Source organism: Caretta caretta, chromosome 4, assembly GCF_965140235.1.
Source record: "Caretta caretta isolate rCarCar2 chromosome 4, rCarCar1.hap1, whole genome shotgun sequence".
NCBI lineage: Eukaryota > Metazoa > Chordata > Testudines > Cheloniidae > Caretta > Caretta caretta.
In genome coordinates this window covers 16,425,422-16,441,547 of record NC_134209.1, presented here as the reverse complement: position 1 = coordinate 16,441,547, position 16,126 = coordinate 16,425,422, and the positions used below count along the sequence as shown (strand labels likewise).

Genomic DNA, 16,126 nt, shown 5'->3' with positions numbered 1-16,126 from the left:
TGTTTTCTTTTTTAAAAAGCTCTGTCAAAATATCAACCCTTTGCTTCCAGCTCATAATAACTGCACTGTCCTACTGCTTCATCTTTATGGAGTTTTTTTATTGAGGTTTTTAGCTTGGGTGTTTTACATGTGATTGTACAGAGCATTTAAGGAATAGACACAAAAAAGAATACACACAGAGGAAAAGGAAACCAAGCAAACTGCTAGTAGTTAAGAAAATGTTTTGTTGGCAAGTTTTTGGGTAAGAATATCACCAGCTGAAATGTGTACATGAATTATATGACTGATAAGTAGCAGGCACCTATAACAGCTATTTCAGTTTGGAAACAGAAGGTTTCCAAATTAAAACTAACTTGGCTAGTCTACAATGTTTCCATGTTAAATAGAATATGGCTCCTAGGACAGCGTATACATATTGTTTCATTTATCATCCATATGTTCTTACGACTGGCCAAAAATGAATAGCTTCTATAGATACCTTTTCCTTCCTGTTTTCTGTCTCAGTCTCCAGTGGTGGAGAAACCCATAAGATTTTGTTACATAAAAGCAGGAAGTTCTGACTCTTGATTAGTTAAAGACATTCGCTTGGCAAGTCTGTAGATCCAGCTGTTTGCCTGACCAGAGATCAGCAGTTTGGAAGTAACGTTAACCAAGAAGACTGTATATATAAGTTAGTTTATATCGACTCATTCCAACTGAGTAGTGAAAACAATTATTCACTTCTGATGAACCAATTAGAAGGCAGATGCAAAGTTCCTTCTGATTGGCTCCTCCTCAGAGGTGACTTGATGGTTCTTTTTTCTGAACTTCAGTCATCGTTTCCTGGTTAGTGCAGATGTTTGAAAGAAAAGCCATTTCACTTTATTAACCCATGGCTATTGTGCAACATTTTCCAACCTTGGAATTTCTGAGGAGAATGCTCCGAATGTACATAACAACACACACACTGGGTTCACGTTTTGTTGACTGATCCTCAAACTGTTTATTGTTCCTCCTCAGGGGACTAAATTTCCATGGACGTCTGCAACTGGCACCAGGGGCTGTTCAGACACCAGTACCAAACCTTCAGCTGAATAGGGCAGCCCACTGGATGGCCTAGTACAGCTAGAGTGATGGTTACTGTTCAGACACCAGCGCTGCACTGCAAGGCATATGAGCTGCTTTGTACTGACTGAGGCCTCTGGGTTTGTAACTCAAACCCTCTGGGGACCATGTGGTCTCCCCTTTGTCACAGCACCACCTGGGACAAATCATGGGTCCTCCTCTTCCTTTTCAACAGGTGAATATTATCCACTGTACCCCTAGCTACTCCCCAAACACACACACATGCATCACCCATTCTCTCCCTGTCCACCCCCACAGAGCTGGCATCACAGAGCAATTGAGGGCGGTGAGGAGGAGATAATTACCTCCCTTGTTGCCAGGCTGTGGGAGGAAGTCAATGGCTTTGGAAGAGGTCTCAGATGTGTTTGAACCAGCCCTAATAGCTGCTTATTGTGGCATTGGCTCTGTCCAGATGCTTTGTGCAACATCTTCTGAGCTGTGTACATTACACGTGTTATTCTACACTTATGTTGTATTCTCACTTGGGTTTGGCTTCTAGCTGGCTAGCTACTTTCTAGTCTACAATTGGGTCGAAGACAAGATGAAGACTATAGATGCATGCTGCTCTATCGGGCTATATTGGAAAGAAGAACCAAATGAATGATGACAAGACATGCAGGGAAACAAATACTGTTTTAAACTCCTCAGCTGATATTGGTGGGAGGGAGGAAAAAGGGAGAGGAGGAGAATGGAAAGTAAAATATTTATAAAAGCTCTTGACAGTGTGCTTTTAATTTTTTTCTCTATCATTCCAGATTTTCCTTATCCTACAAATAAAATGTTATATACAGGGAGTGATGCTTGGGTCTGACAGCTTAGAAGAGCACCTTTCCTGACCATGCTAGGAAGCTGTTTTCAGTGATTTTTACCCTTTTCCATATGACACATAATTACACAAAGCCATTTGAGAGTACTGCCTCTGATTCCAATCCTGTAATGACTGCACCCCAGAGCTCCTGAGTAGGTCACAGGGATATCCACATGTGTAGTGATTACTGTATCAGAAGGCCTACAGTGTACTCAGAGTGCATCACATTTTGTCCAAATCTTTGGAGTGGAGCAGTTTTGAAATAGATAACCAGCTAGTGTCAATCAATGGGACCTACATTGATTTCAGCGGTGTTAGGCTGACATATATCAGCTAGGGATCTGGCTCACTGACTGCTGCGGGAGTTTGCAAAACTCTGGTTGTTTTGATCCCAGACCAACTGCTCCTACAAGATGAAAATACTATAAACTGACCTGACTTCAATGACGTATTAGGAATGGTCAACAGCTTCCCTGATCACAGAGCTATTGTTAATTTTGTCTCTGCTGATCTCCATTTCAAAGACTCAAAACAACAGTACAGAGGAAATAAAACTGAGTGCTTCACAAAACAAGGGAAGATTATCTGATTTCAATTTTGTGCCACGGGATGTTCAGAATTCTACACCACAAAGAAGACCCCGAGACTGCATTACACTTCTATGCTTATTAATATCTCATAACATTTCACCCCTGCAATAGTCACTAACCAAAATCGGCATTAAGTGAGGTTAAATAGCTAAAAGCAAATATGAGCTTGCCCCCTTTTCAGTTATTTTTCACGGAGGAGGGACACTAGCAGTGATCGCAGTTCAAGCTTGTGTGCTCTTAGGGTCTCCATAGCCAGTTTTTAGTACGGTAAGATATCTTTTCAGTCCTGTTGCTTGTGGAAGTCTGCAGGGTCTTCTGTTTTGTGTATGCTGTTCTGCGCAGGTGTGTGTGATGCAAAAACACGGTTTGACTGCTACGTTAAGGATGCACTATTGCAGTTGCAATTCAGTTTCCAGTAACAGTACATAGCGGTGCTATTTTTACATAAGCATCTGTACATTACGTTATTTAGGGCCAGATCCTGGCCCCCAGCCCTCCTGCTTTGGACAGTTTAGGCAGCCGCCTGGGGTTTGGCCTGGTGGCATAGGCCCAGCACAGTAAATTCTACACCTCTGCCCCTTCCTGGCTGCAGTTTAGGGGGGCTCTGACAGGAAGAGAGGATGGAGCCATACTACTGCTGATCCCCAGCTGCAGAAGAGACATTTAGAAGCCAGTGCTGCCGGATGCTTTTTAGAGACAGCCCTGACAGAGAGGAGGAGAACAGACAGTAAAATATTTATAAAAGCTCTTGACAGCCTCTTTTAATTTTTCCTCTAGAGTTCCAGATTTTCACAATCTCTCTAATGCAAACTGTCCCTGCAGCAGCCTTGATGCCGAACAGGCCGGACAGAGACAATCTGCAGTCAGCCTATAGACAGAAGGGCTTCATAAAACTGCTGAAATCTTAGTGAGTGCCAGCGAGCTGTCACTGCAATTACCTATAGCTTAGCTGGCAACATGCCCACACAAAGAAGTACGTGGAAGTCATTGCTGTCTACACATTGCTTCCCCATCAGAGAAGTTTGGTTGGGAGGGATGGGAAATGGGTGGAGTCTTGGTTCAGTCCTCTAGCATGCAGCCTAGTAGAAAATTACAGGGAGCAAAGGAAACACTGGATCTTTGCGTCACAGCACCTCCTAGGCTATTCCTGGGGAATGCAGCTTACCCACTGCCTGTTGCTCAGGGCTGTCTAAAATCACAAAGTAGACATCATATCATGCTTTTCATTCTTCCTCCATTCCTGGCAAAGTAAGCACTCCAGGGAAGGATTGTGAACAAGATTTTTCCAAAAAGGATGTCTGAAGTTAGGCACCTAAATAAGAGGTCTAGTTTCCAAAAGGTGCAGAGCCATCAGCAGCACCACTGAATTCAGCTACTGTTGAAAATCAGGCCACTTATTCAGATACCTAAAAGTGGATTTAGGAACCTAACTTCAGACCAAAATTTTCAAAAAGTGGAAGCGTCCATCCATTTATCCATTTTTTGTTGAAGCCTGAGCCCCTCCTTTTTTTTCTCTTTAAGTGTGATCAAGATATTTTTAGGTGGGAAAGATGTATTTATTTTTTCATCTCCCCGTAAATCAAAAAGGCAGATGACATATTTCAGAGCCTTGGGGAACAAAATTCCTTCCAGTATAGGCAAAGCATACACATTTCAGCCCTCAAAGCTTTCTGTTTTGGAAAGTTCTGAGCATGTTAAAATATAAACGAATTTATAGCTGTAACTATAGCATTCACTGCTGCTGACTGTGCTGTCTCTCTCATAGGCATGCTTGTGTGCACACCCCGCCCTAAACACACACTTCAGTTATTCTTATCTGCTGTGCTTTCCAGATGTTTTTTGTTTTCGAAATATTCTGATAAGCTTTGACTTTCTCACTGCTACATGCAGAAAATTTCAGACTTCAAGGACTAAATTCATGAACTTCAGAGTTCAATTTTATGTACTGCAGATTATGCAGATGACATCAATACATTGTAGCTCAGTTAAAATCGGTACTCATTGACACAGTAGAATCCACTGTCTTGCGACTACAGGTCAGCATACAGTAGCCTTCACCATGCCAGTGTCCAGATGGTTGACACAACATGGGACCATGCCTTAAAGTAAAGGGCGAGAAATAAAACCAAGCAACAAAGGCTTAAAACTGGGCACGTTCAGTCCTGAGAAAAGAAGTCTGGGGGGGGGGGGACCTCCTAACAGTTGTCAACTATATTAAGGGCTGTTACAAAGAGGATGGTGATCAGTTGTTCTCCATGATCACTGGAGGTAGGATTGGATGTAACGGGCTTAATCTGCAGCATGAGAGATACAGGTTAGATATTAGGAAAAACTTGCTAACTCTCAGGGTAGTTAAGCTCTGGAACAGGCTTCCAAGGGAGGTTGTGGAATCCCCATCAATGGAGGTTTTTAAGAACAGTTTGGACAAACACCCATCAGGGATGGTCTAGGTTTACTTAGTCCTGCCTAAGTGGTGGGGGAATAAAGGTCCCCTTCCAGCCTAAGTTTCTGTGATTCTGTGAAAACTACATTGGATTAATTTCATTAACATAAATAGCATTTTTATCCCCTCGGTTTTGTGAGTCAACCTTTTTGATGTCTGTATGTTGCAATAAGAATGGATATTGTAATGCAGGATTGGCATGGGATGAAAATAGACCGGTGTAAAATGAAGCGTCTCCTGCACCCAGAGAGTTCAGAAGTAAGGGAAGTTGGAGGAGAGAGCATGGATTGACAAATGTAGGGAAAATAAGAGAGGTGATGGGAAGGAAGCCTGTTGACTCCTCAATAAATGGGCAGTGGAATGGATAAGGTAGGGCGACCATGACCGTGCCAACATCACAAGGATAACTTTCACTAGGATACATTGATTCACCAATGTATCAACCATAAAAGAGCTCTTGTTCTACATCAGGCACACCAGTAAACGCCACCTTTATCAGTCACTGGCCTTTTATTATGACAACATTCACTGTGAAAGAACTTACCCTCTGTCTGGATTTAATTCTGCCATGTCCCTCTACAAGCATTTTGGGAGTCTACTGCTGTTGAAGGTTTTGTCCTTCTCAAAAATATATTAAAGTATAGTAGAACATCAGCAGTGTCCACTTGACTCGCTGCACTGAAGTTATGTCCATAGAGAATCTGAAATTGTCTTTGCTTTGCATGCGTAAATCTACAGCATGCCATTTGTCTCAATCACTCTGACCCCATAATAATAAAAAGGGCAGGAAGTTTTAGGGCATCAGGCTGACAGCATGAAGACCAAGAGTTACAACCAAGGGTTGTAAGTGTTTCTCACAGTGCTACGAAGACAACTTGTTCCCAATGGCTAGGCACTGAAGTAGAATGCTGCGTGTTCTTGAGTGTAAAATCTAGCATCTGCAGCCAGCTCTCTGTGGCTACCTCCTACATTCAAAAATGGGGTTCCCTTCAACACATATTTCCAGTCTGAATAAGTGGCCAGCAGAATTCATCCAGATAACTAGCAGTGTGTGGTGTTGCGTTGTTTGTGATTTCTCAGGGCCAGATTCTAATACCCTTAAATGTTGATTAGTACTTTATTTCAGGAGTAATGCCACTGAAGTCAGGATGGCTGCTTGCAGAATAAAGTACCACTCAAGGTGAGTAACGGATAACAGAATGTGGCCTAAAGTCAATAACTGTGTAGCCAACGTATTTTGTTCTTCAAACGGGGAAAGCATGCAATAATAGAGACATCACCTATCCACCCCAAATCCTTCTTCTCTAACTAAAGTTAGTTGGAGTTTTGCCACTGACTTGCACGGAAGCAGGACCAGACCTTGACAGACCGAGGCACAAAGGCTCTACGAGAATTAGCATCTAAGTCACTTTATATCAGTACTGAGTGTGCCCTGAGGCACTTATTTTTGTTGTCAATCTTCCTGTTCTATTTTGTTGATTTTTCTAAACTGCACATTTTATCTCTGGGAAAGTTATATAATTGTGCTCTAGTAAAAAATGAATTTCGAGGAGAGTTTGGTATTGGAAACAACACATATAAAGGAGACACCCCAGATTAGGAAAGTAATTTATATATGTCTTCCCGGTTAAATACTTGGAGGAACCATCAAGCTCCTGTTAGAAACTGGAGGTCTCTATAAAGTGGCTGAAATTGACCATGGAATAGTTAGGAGGATCCAGTGGTTCTTTTTTAGACAACTTGTTTCTCACTGGTCCACACCATTAAAATATAAAGACCACAAATGGTGGCTAGGGAGACCTAATGTGGACTTGTTTTACTCTTTGCCACGCTACCAATGGATTGTAACATCAGAAGAACTGAAGTACCAAAAAGATATAATGGATATTACACTGCTAAAAAGGTACAACACATGAAATACTGCACTTAAATTATCTTCATGTCATAGGCTAGTTTATACAGTAGAAACCCACTAGACCTATGCAGTGACCTTCTAAAAAGCAAGTTCACTTCATTTCATCCCTACCCCAAGACAAAGTACACCTAGTTTGATTTTCTATATCCTTCCAGTCAGCCATAGCTATATAATTTTTGTGCTTAAGTTATTCATCTAAGGCTCCCTTCCTTGGCCCCTGCTCACCCGTGGCCTAAAGGAATCAAAACTCTTGCACTGAAGACAGGAAGGGAGAGAAAAATGAAGAGAAAGATTAGTCGTACAGTACATACAGTATCTTCTAAATCTTAATCAGTTGTTTATTGGTTGGCAAACAAGTTTCACTTTTACAACAAATATTAGTAATGAGGTCATTCAACTTTGAGACCATACAAAATGGATCATAAATTAAAAAAAAATTATAATCTGTGCTGCTAATTTACCTCCGGAAAGCCTACATTACTTCAAATCCTGTCAAATAAATAAATTCCCTGTTAGGAAAATAACGAACAGAGGATTTTTTTAATCACTTCAAAATAGTTGGTTTTCAAATTCTTGTTAAAAGACAGTCAAATTTCTTTTTTTTAACCACTGCAGTACAAGTGCCTAGATCGGGAACCAGACTGAGGCCTGAAGACTCTTAACTCCTACAGGGATATTGTTTTCACATGCAGAAGCCCAGCTATAACTATAAGAGATCTCTTGGCTTCTAGTACCGTGCCTACTGCCTGGGTGAGGGACGGCTTGCCAAATATGCTTCATATTATTATTATTATTATTATTATTATCAGTTGTGCACTGTAAACATAAAGTTTGCCCTGCTCTAATCTGCAAAATTTCTGTTGGCAATACACCGACTGAAGAAAGAGAAAGCATGAGAAAAGAAAATTCCATCGGTTGGAAAGAATTTGTGATCGTATTACTAGAATACGAACCTTAGAGAGTGACTTTTTTTTGTTTTGTTTTTTTGTGTTTTTTTTTTTTGCCCAGTGACATTTTTAAAGAATAAAATGGCAAAAAAGGATTTATGAAAAACCTTGCTCCTACTGGTAGACAAATTTGCAAGACCAGCACAACAGAAAAAGTTTTTTTTTTCTTCCACTACATTAACAGGGACGCAAGTTCTGGAGGAACAAAAAGCAGACTATATGTGCAATGCTAGTATCTGTACATTACATAGAAATTGTTCAATTTTTTTTCTGCTATTAGTTTTTTTTATCAGTTAATACAGCAAAACATAAAATATGCGTGTAGCATATATAATTCTAGAATTCCCTTCCGTTTCATTAGATTTTGTTTTGTTTGCTCCCACAGCTAAGCGCGCTGCAGTTAAATCAAGTTGTGAGTGACCAAAAACCATTATGTGATACAGATTCATAATAAACAGGTTCGCTATTTTTTGTTGTTTTTTGTTCTTTGTGCAGCACTCCCACCGAGATGCGTCATCACTACTAGTTTCAAATGCACGTTTTGGCCTTTTCTTTTTTTTTAAATCAGGTCCTCAGTAATAATTGCAACAGAGCATCAAGGATGTTTAAACAAACACAGCATAACTTGAGAAGGCCACGAAGTGTGCCATTATCTGTTGTATCTCTTTCATTAACATAATGAAGTCTGTCTGAGAGAGGGAGGGGAGGAAAGGGGTGGAATTTCATGAGTTATTCTTCTCCCCGGGCTGGCCTAAAAATTCCAGTAAAAAAAAAAGTCTGACCGTTTGTTTGTTTTTTAGAACAGCACGAAGATTTAGGAGTACACACAATATTACCACTGCTTGTATTAACTCAGAACAGTAAACCAGGTGTTAGGGACAAGAGGGAGGGGACGTTGGTTGTTTTACATTTTTGCTTAATCTTCTATAGACTAGTGACCAAGTGAGCAGGTCCTTTGGAACTCCCTTCAGGGGAAGTCCCGTCTTTGCTCGGTGGGACTATAAAACCATCACTGCTCCCTCGCCCCAGCTGGTAGTAAGTGTGTAGCTGATGGACGTGGTTCCTGGAGCCTAGATTTGGCATGCTTTTGTAGTACACATCGTCGGCATCACCAGTTTTGGCCGTGGGGGGGTCGGTCTGGGTGCTGGTGGTAACGCTTTCTGTGACGGGCATGCCAGCCAGTGCAGGCATGCTGGTATACAGAGAATCCCTGTTGGGTGACTGGTGGTCTTCTGTGTGCTCGTTGGTTAGCAAGGGGAAAAAGCTCTCACTGTTGTCTTGCGGGATCCGTCTCCTGGTGTAGTGGTGCGGCTGGTGGTTCTCGGCGGAATAAACCCTTGGCGGCAGCAAGGGGGCGTCGGACTCTTCGTGGATGAGTTCCAGGCCCAGGCTCTCCTCGTGGTTGAAGGAGGTGGCGTCGTCGAGGACGATGGCGTCGTCCTCGGTCGCGCTGCCGATGTTGTTGACGAGTTTGTTCACCAGGTTCCTGTTCTGTTCGCTGGAGCGCTCGTGGTTGTTCAGATAGGAAGGGATGTAGTTGGAGGTGAGTTCCTTCAGGATCTTTTTCTCTAGGGCAGTCTCGGTGTGGTTATTATACCCACGGTCAATGATTTGCACACAGTTGCTCAGGTACTCGCCGCTGGCGATGCTGTAGCTGTTGCCGTGGTTACCATTCAGTGGTAGAGTATCCATGACACTTGTATCCCTGGCATTGTTCAGAAGCCCCTCTGAAAAACATCACACAAGAGAGGGTGACTTGGGCAAAACAGGACATTCGCGCAGGATTCGCACAAACATCACATTTTCTTAATCAATCAATGCTGCGCTGTGTTGCTACATTAACACAGCAGCTGTGTAAAAATAGATATCAAACAAAATCAAAAGTTAGATTGGGTTTGATAACAATCGTAGCGTTATGGAATAAACGAAAAAGCTTAATAATCTTTTACACGGGAACAAGAGCGCTAGCTAATAAGATTAAGGTTTTTCCACTGAAAATGATGTCTGGTATCAGGTATTGCACTTGATTTGTCAGTAGCTTATAAGAAGGAACAGCCCCTCTCCAAATAGCTCCTGTTCATATCACACATAGCTGCTCCCAAATGCTATCTCAGTTTCTTTTATATGTTCCTTAAAACTCAGGTGACCAGACAGCAACTGTGAAAAAACGGGACAGGATGTGTGTGTGCGGGGAGGATAGGCACCTATATAAGAAAAAGTCTCCAAAAATGGGACTGTCCCTTTAAAAATGGGACACATGGTCACCCTACTTAAAACTAAGAAATCTATGGGGCAGATGTTCAACTGGTATAAATTGTTCTAGCCCCACTGATTTCATAATAGGAGGACCTGTATTTACAGTGTAGCTATCCCATTCCCAAATCATGGTTTAGGAAACCGATTGCATACATGAGCTCTTGGGGGGATATTCTTATCTTCCTTACACCTATGCGACTCCTCTTGATGCAATGGGGTTGTATGGATATAATTTATAATTTTTGCTTCATGGTGACTAGCTTGTGTATCGGTGTTTGATTTTTTATATCAGTTTCTATCTTTGAGACATGTTTGCAAAGAAATTATACATCACATCCCTTCTGTAACAAGGGCATGGCCAAAATTATTTGCATGATGCTGTGCTGTGAATTTTATATCATAGTCATATGCTAGGGATTACAGTTCTGTGAGTGTTGTTATTGCTAAGCTCCATATACTATATTCTTTCAAAAGCTGCTTCTGAGTTTCACTTTTTCATTAGGTAGCTTTGTTCAATAGCAGGGACAGTGCATGCTGTAGGGATTATGGGCACTGTAGATTTGATGGGGTGCATTTTCATCAAGGCTGCTTGGGTATTTCGTCACGTTTGCATGAGTCAGCCAGTTATAAGCTTGCCTGCCATTTTGAAAATGTATCCCTCTAATGTTAGGAATTCTGACCTACAACAGGAAAAAATACATATATAACTGCAGAAACGAGGCCAGTGCCTTCTAGGAATGAGCTGGTTTTGTTGAAACTATTTAATTAACAATACAAATTTTCATAAACCTACTAACACTGTAAAAAAAACCCAGGGGCTTGAATCTTCACTCACTTACACCAGCGTAGATAAAGAGTAACTGCTTTGAAGCCAGTGGAGTAAATCCAATTTCAGTGAGAGGAGAATCAGGTCCTGGCATGTTAAGCTATCATGCTAATGACTATTGTGGTCACTAGAATGAACACCCAACATGAGACTGTATGAAACTTTCCACGTGTTTTTTTAGTTAGTGCATTCAGATGCTGCCAAAAATCCCAGACAACACTGAACCAGCAGTGGTGGGTTAGAGCAGCTCTGTGTTGACAACAAAGATTAACGGTCATTCACATCAGCAAGAAAAACTCTTAATACACTGCTAGTCTACCTTCTGAAAATATCGGGTTCAGTCTATATCTGTGATGCAGTACTTACAGTATAGCTATCTAAGACTGGAAAGTGCTACTGCAGACTTTGTTCTTTTTTTGAGTGAAATGTCCTGAATATGTCATCCCTATTTTGGATTTCTGGTGCATACGGTATATTGTTGTATCATGTATTTCCAAACAAACAAGGAAAGTTATGCATAAAATAAACTAGCCATCACAGACATAGAACAAAGCCATTTATTTTCATGTTAGAAGGTCTCCGTAAATGATCCACAACGTTTAAGGAAAATAAAAAGCAAATATTTTTAAAGGACTGTATGTAATGAGTGATTGTTACTACAGTGTCTCTTGATGGTCATGGCTGAGTAACTTATGCATTGAGACACTGCTTGTTATTTCTGCTGCCAATGCATAGAATTGGAGGCTGGAAGATTCTGTAGGAAAATAACATGGATGCATTGCATTTGAAATAGAGTAAGTTTCATAATGAAATATGCCATATAAACTGATAAAAGGTTTATGACTTTGCAAATAAAAATGTTTAATTTAAAACAATGTAACACACATGTAGTTACATGAGACTTAGAACCTATGTTGGGTAAATGACACAAAAAAGGAAATAGACAACAAAAGCATCTAATCTGTATCAATATATATAATATCTATATATATTAATCCATATGGTTTTTATTCTTTTGTTTTCAGAATTGTGAGAGATGAACTGTTTTTAAATAACTACATCATCTATATGTGATGCAATAAAAGTGAACTAAAAAAATTACATTTGATATGCAATGTTTAGCTTTACTCCCATACTTGTCTCTCTGTAGGGCTCTAAACGACAGCATGAAGAAAAGGAAAGAAAAAACAACAAGTAAGCTTACAGCGACAGTAGGAGAAACATGAGTAAAAAGCAAATTGATGATATGCAGAAAAAAGAGTTAACAGAAATAATTTCCACTGCCCAGAATACATGAATCTGTTACATGGTTTATTTCAGGTTAAAATACTGACATTTTAGACAAAAAGAATGTTTTAAGCACAATAATAAACACGTTACTTTTAAAAAAGATCTCTTTTTGATTTTTTTTTTCATCTCAGTTTACATTTTTAGGGTGCAACACAAATCAAGAATAAACATCTGGAAATGTAAAGTTTAAACTGGCAATCCCAACTCAGAAAGGCAGACACCTTTAGTGTCATTAGAATGAATGTCTTTACTTACTGTTAGTTATAACCACCCCAGCAGTTAACACTGAAACCCATTTCCTTGTTAAACTGTTGTGTCTTCCATCTTTTGCACACTGTTTTGTTACTGTGGGGGTTTTGCTCAACCAAGGGGTGCTGGCATTTTAAAATCTTTTGCAATGAAGCATTTATTTATTTATTTGCTTTTGTTTTTAAACCAAACACACTAAAGATGAGGATGAAGTGTTAACTTTCAATTTCCCATTTTGTATTGGTTTGTGGCACACCTCATTTATGTTATCTTATTTCCTTCTTCTATTAAAATAATCCTTCACGAAAGCTGTTGTAAAACACCCATCATTTATCCAAGACTTGAATTGATTTCAGCCTATCCAGTGAAAACACCTCCTCTCTCAGGTCCAAATTGTGGCAACCTCTATGGGTCAGCAAACCCCACAATTTCTCAACTACTACCTTATTCACTCCTTATTGGCCAAACCCATCCCATCAAAGGAATCGAGCGTGTCACCACTGACTTCTAAGGCCTGACCTGAAGGGTCTTTCCATTGGTTTCAATGGGCTTTGGATCCTAATGGCAAACACCTGTTCTCAGACAAAACTGCCGCAGTACAGAGCGCAAGTTGGGACCCTCAGGGCATGTGGTCTGCAAGTGGGCTATACACAGCTCCCCCTGAAGTCAAATAATTATGAAAACAGATTTCCACAAACAGTGCTGAATTCTGCTTTTGCAAGGGAGAGCAGCTGCAGAGATTCCCTGCCCAGAAATAGCAGATCCAAAGGGCTTATCTTGATTAAGATTTAGTGACATTTGGTTAGAATGTTTTAGCTAGCACATTATAAAAGTCTAGAGCAGAGAAGGTATCTTCAACCTGAACAGCGCTAACATACACTGGAACACAGAAATTGCTGCCCTGGATCGGACCCCAGGTCCATTCAGCCCAGTACCTTGTCTCTGACAAAGGCCAATACCAGACATTTCAGAGGGAGGTGCAAGAAACCACTGCCTTGTCTACATTAGAGTTTTAGAACATGTTAGATAGAAGATGTTCTCTAGCGTGCTGTAACCATTAAATCCCAGTCAAGACAAACCCAAATGTGGTGACAATTCGTAGTGCGTGGGAAGCGCACAGAAGCCATGCTTAAGTGGCACCAAGTGTATATTTATAAAATGTGTTAATGACTCAATAGATTATCACAATGGCTCCGTTAGTTTGGCTATTGGGTCAGTATGCATGAATCCCAGGAGATTCATAAGGCCTTTTGTGGAACGTGTATTTACTAACTTGAGGCTGCAATGTGGACTTCTGTAAAATTCATAGGGTCGTACGTCAAACAGTACGAAGAAACTCCTGCCCAGAGACAATCACCTAGTTTTGAAGGCAATACGTATTACATTTCTTACTTCCCAGGATATATGTATGATTAGCAATAAACTCGTAGTCTCCCAGAAATACTGACTCCAATTCTGCTCCCACTGAAGTCAATGGCAAATATCCAGTGGGTTAATTGGCATCAGTACTCGCGGAGTTCTCTTTAATTTCTATTGACTGAACCCTGAACAGATCTGCTTTTAGCATACTTATAACCTCTCTGGCCCCAGTTCTGCTCCCTTGTATTGAGTAGCACCTTAAAATCAAAGGGACTATTTGTGGCATGAGGTTCTACTCAGTGCAAATAACAGAATTAGCAGCTGGGCCTTAAAATTAGATGAACATTTTTTTTTAAATGCACTTTCTAGAAGAAAGTTTTTGTCATATTTCAGCCCTGAGCACATTTGTAGAGCTGAGACACACAGCCAGGAAAATTGGGGATTACAATAAGCCAAATGCTGACTCAACATTACCTGCTGCCATCCAGAAAGTACCTCTATAACCCAGTTTAAAACTTCCCCTGGCTAGTTTTGAAAGCAGATATAAAATTATGTTAATCTTAAAGCATAGCATCTTTTTAACAGTAACAACCTTAACACTTCTCCAGCAAGAAAATATAAATATTTACATGCCAAAACTGTACAGATTATCAAAACTTGCTTCAACAGTTGTGATATAACAAACTTAAAATTCAGAGCAATTCACGCTTAATGTTCATTCCTTTAACAAGAATTAGTGCAATCTAATTTTTTGTGAAAAGTCAGTACGGTTCAAGAAATTTATGAACAGAAAAAAGGTCAAATGCATATGCTTTCCCCCTTGTTGTTGGAAATAAAAGACCCTAGTGATACAATTCAATATATAATTTTATCATAAACAATGCTGCATCTTACAACATATCTTTATTGCTTGCACTGTTGCTGTTATTTATTTACTTCCTATGAGACCCTTTACTGCAAAGGGACACCTTAATTAGAAGAGGAGCAAATAAAGAGAGCTGACATTTTGGAAAGTATTTGTGTTTGAAAGCAGAGTTACTCTCCAATGATTCAGTTGCCTATGGGGGGAAAAAAAGGATAAAAGACTGAACTATTGAACTTAACAGATGCAACCTGATCAAGTGTCCAAATACCAGATTTATTCCCCAAATCATTTGTAAATAGACCTATCCATAACAAAAAGCATTGTGACATTCATTTACAAACATAGTCTACTCATGCAACCAGAGCAAATACAGAAGACAAATATATAGGTCACAAGGGAATGATTTTTTGCAGTAGAATCTTATAGAGCAGGTCCAGCTGACTCTTTGCAGCTATTTGATTCCCATTTACTAGAACAAGGTTACAAGAAGAGTTTCTAGTTTCCCGGAGCTCTTATTTGGTCTCTTTAGAGCACATGTAGTTTGTATTTATTTACATGACAATACATATATTACTCCACTCTAAAATCTGCTCTCTTTGGAATCGGTTTACATTTCTGCTTCCATATCCCTCTTAGAGCTCAAGGGTGTGGTTTTTTTAATGCATAATCTCTGACAGACACATTGATGAGCTATTGACAATTTATTTTTCTATATGCTATTTCAAAAGCAATAGTAACTTTGGTATCAAAGGCCATTTTGACCTCACTTACCTTGAAAGGTGCTCCTCTTTCTAAAATGAATGACAAAGAAACGAACTGACAACAAAGCGATAAATGGATACAGTAGACAAAACACACACTGATGACTAAAACAATACAAAACCAAAAGAATCAAAACCACCACACATATTTGAATGGATCTGATGAGCGGCTATCAAACTGAGGTCGGTCGTTTGGTAAGGCTAGTGAGAAAAAACCTAAGGAAAATGGAAAAATGTACTGAGATGAGAGGAGAGATTATTTATACCCAGTTCCAAAAAAACAGGGAAGGGGGGAAAACAAAGGGAAAAAAGAAAAAATGGCCCTATATAAGCCACATAAAATGGGACTCTCACTAGAAAAATTAGAGAGAAACTCCTGCACACCTTGTGTGTTGTACATGCTGACAGAAGGGTTGTTATAGACCGCCGATTCCCCGAGCAATGTATTATAAGGGTTGTTAGTGCCATGAGGACGAAGCAGAGCATTGGTTATAAGATGATTAGCCATGGCTCCTGGAGCAGCCCGATAGAAAGACAGAGAAAAAAAAGGTCAATCAGGCAAACGTGGTATAAAAAAAAAAAGGAAAAAAGAACATTCAGCATGACAACAGTTGAAATAGTCCTGATTACAAGCAGCCAGCTAATTAGACTTGAAAACTATATGCCACTAAAGCAGCACAGATGTTTCTGACAATGCACAAATCCAAGTCGAT

The 16,126-nt window shown here is 40.1% G+C and overlaps 1 protein-coding gene across 31 annotated transcripts in view; it reads right to left on the bottom strand.

Annotated features, from left to right (window-relative positions):
• Positions 1 to 16,126, bottom strand: part of ADGRL3 (adhesion G protein-coupled receptor L3) — an 810,612-nt gene that overhangs the window by 24,314 nt on the left and 770,172 nt on the right. For 12 of the 31 annotated variants that reach the window (XM_048848441.2, XM_048848437.2, XM_048848445.2 and 9 more), the window contains 3 exons: positions 15,798 to 15,926; positions 12,026 to 12,043; positions 7,174 to 9,534 (listed from right to left, as the gene is read on the bottom strand). The exons of 2 other annotated variants lie outside the window; for them this stretch is intronic. In XM_048848441.2, coding sequence (XP_048704398.1) covers positions 8,732 to 9,534; positions 12,026 to 12,043; positions 15,798 to 15,926 — 950 coding nt within the window. In that variant the 3' untranslated portion in view covers positions 7,174 to 8,731. Of the gene's footprint in view, positions 1 to 7,173; positions 9,535 to 11,991; positions 12,044 to 15,797; positions 15,927 to 16,126 lie in introns of those variants that run through there. 17 more of the 31 variants (XM_048848450.2, XM_048848451.2, XM_048848452.2 and 14 more) reach the window with 8 other exon arrangements.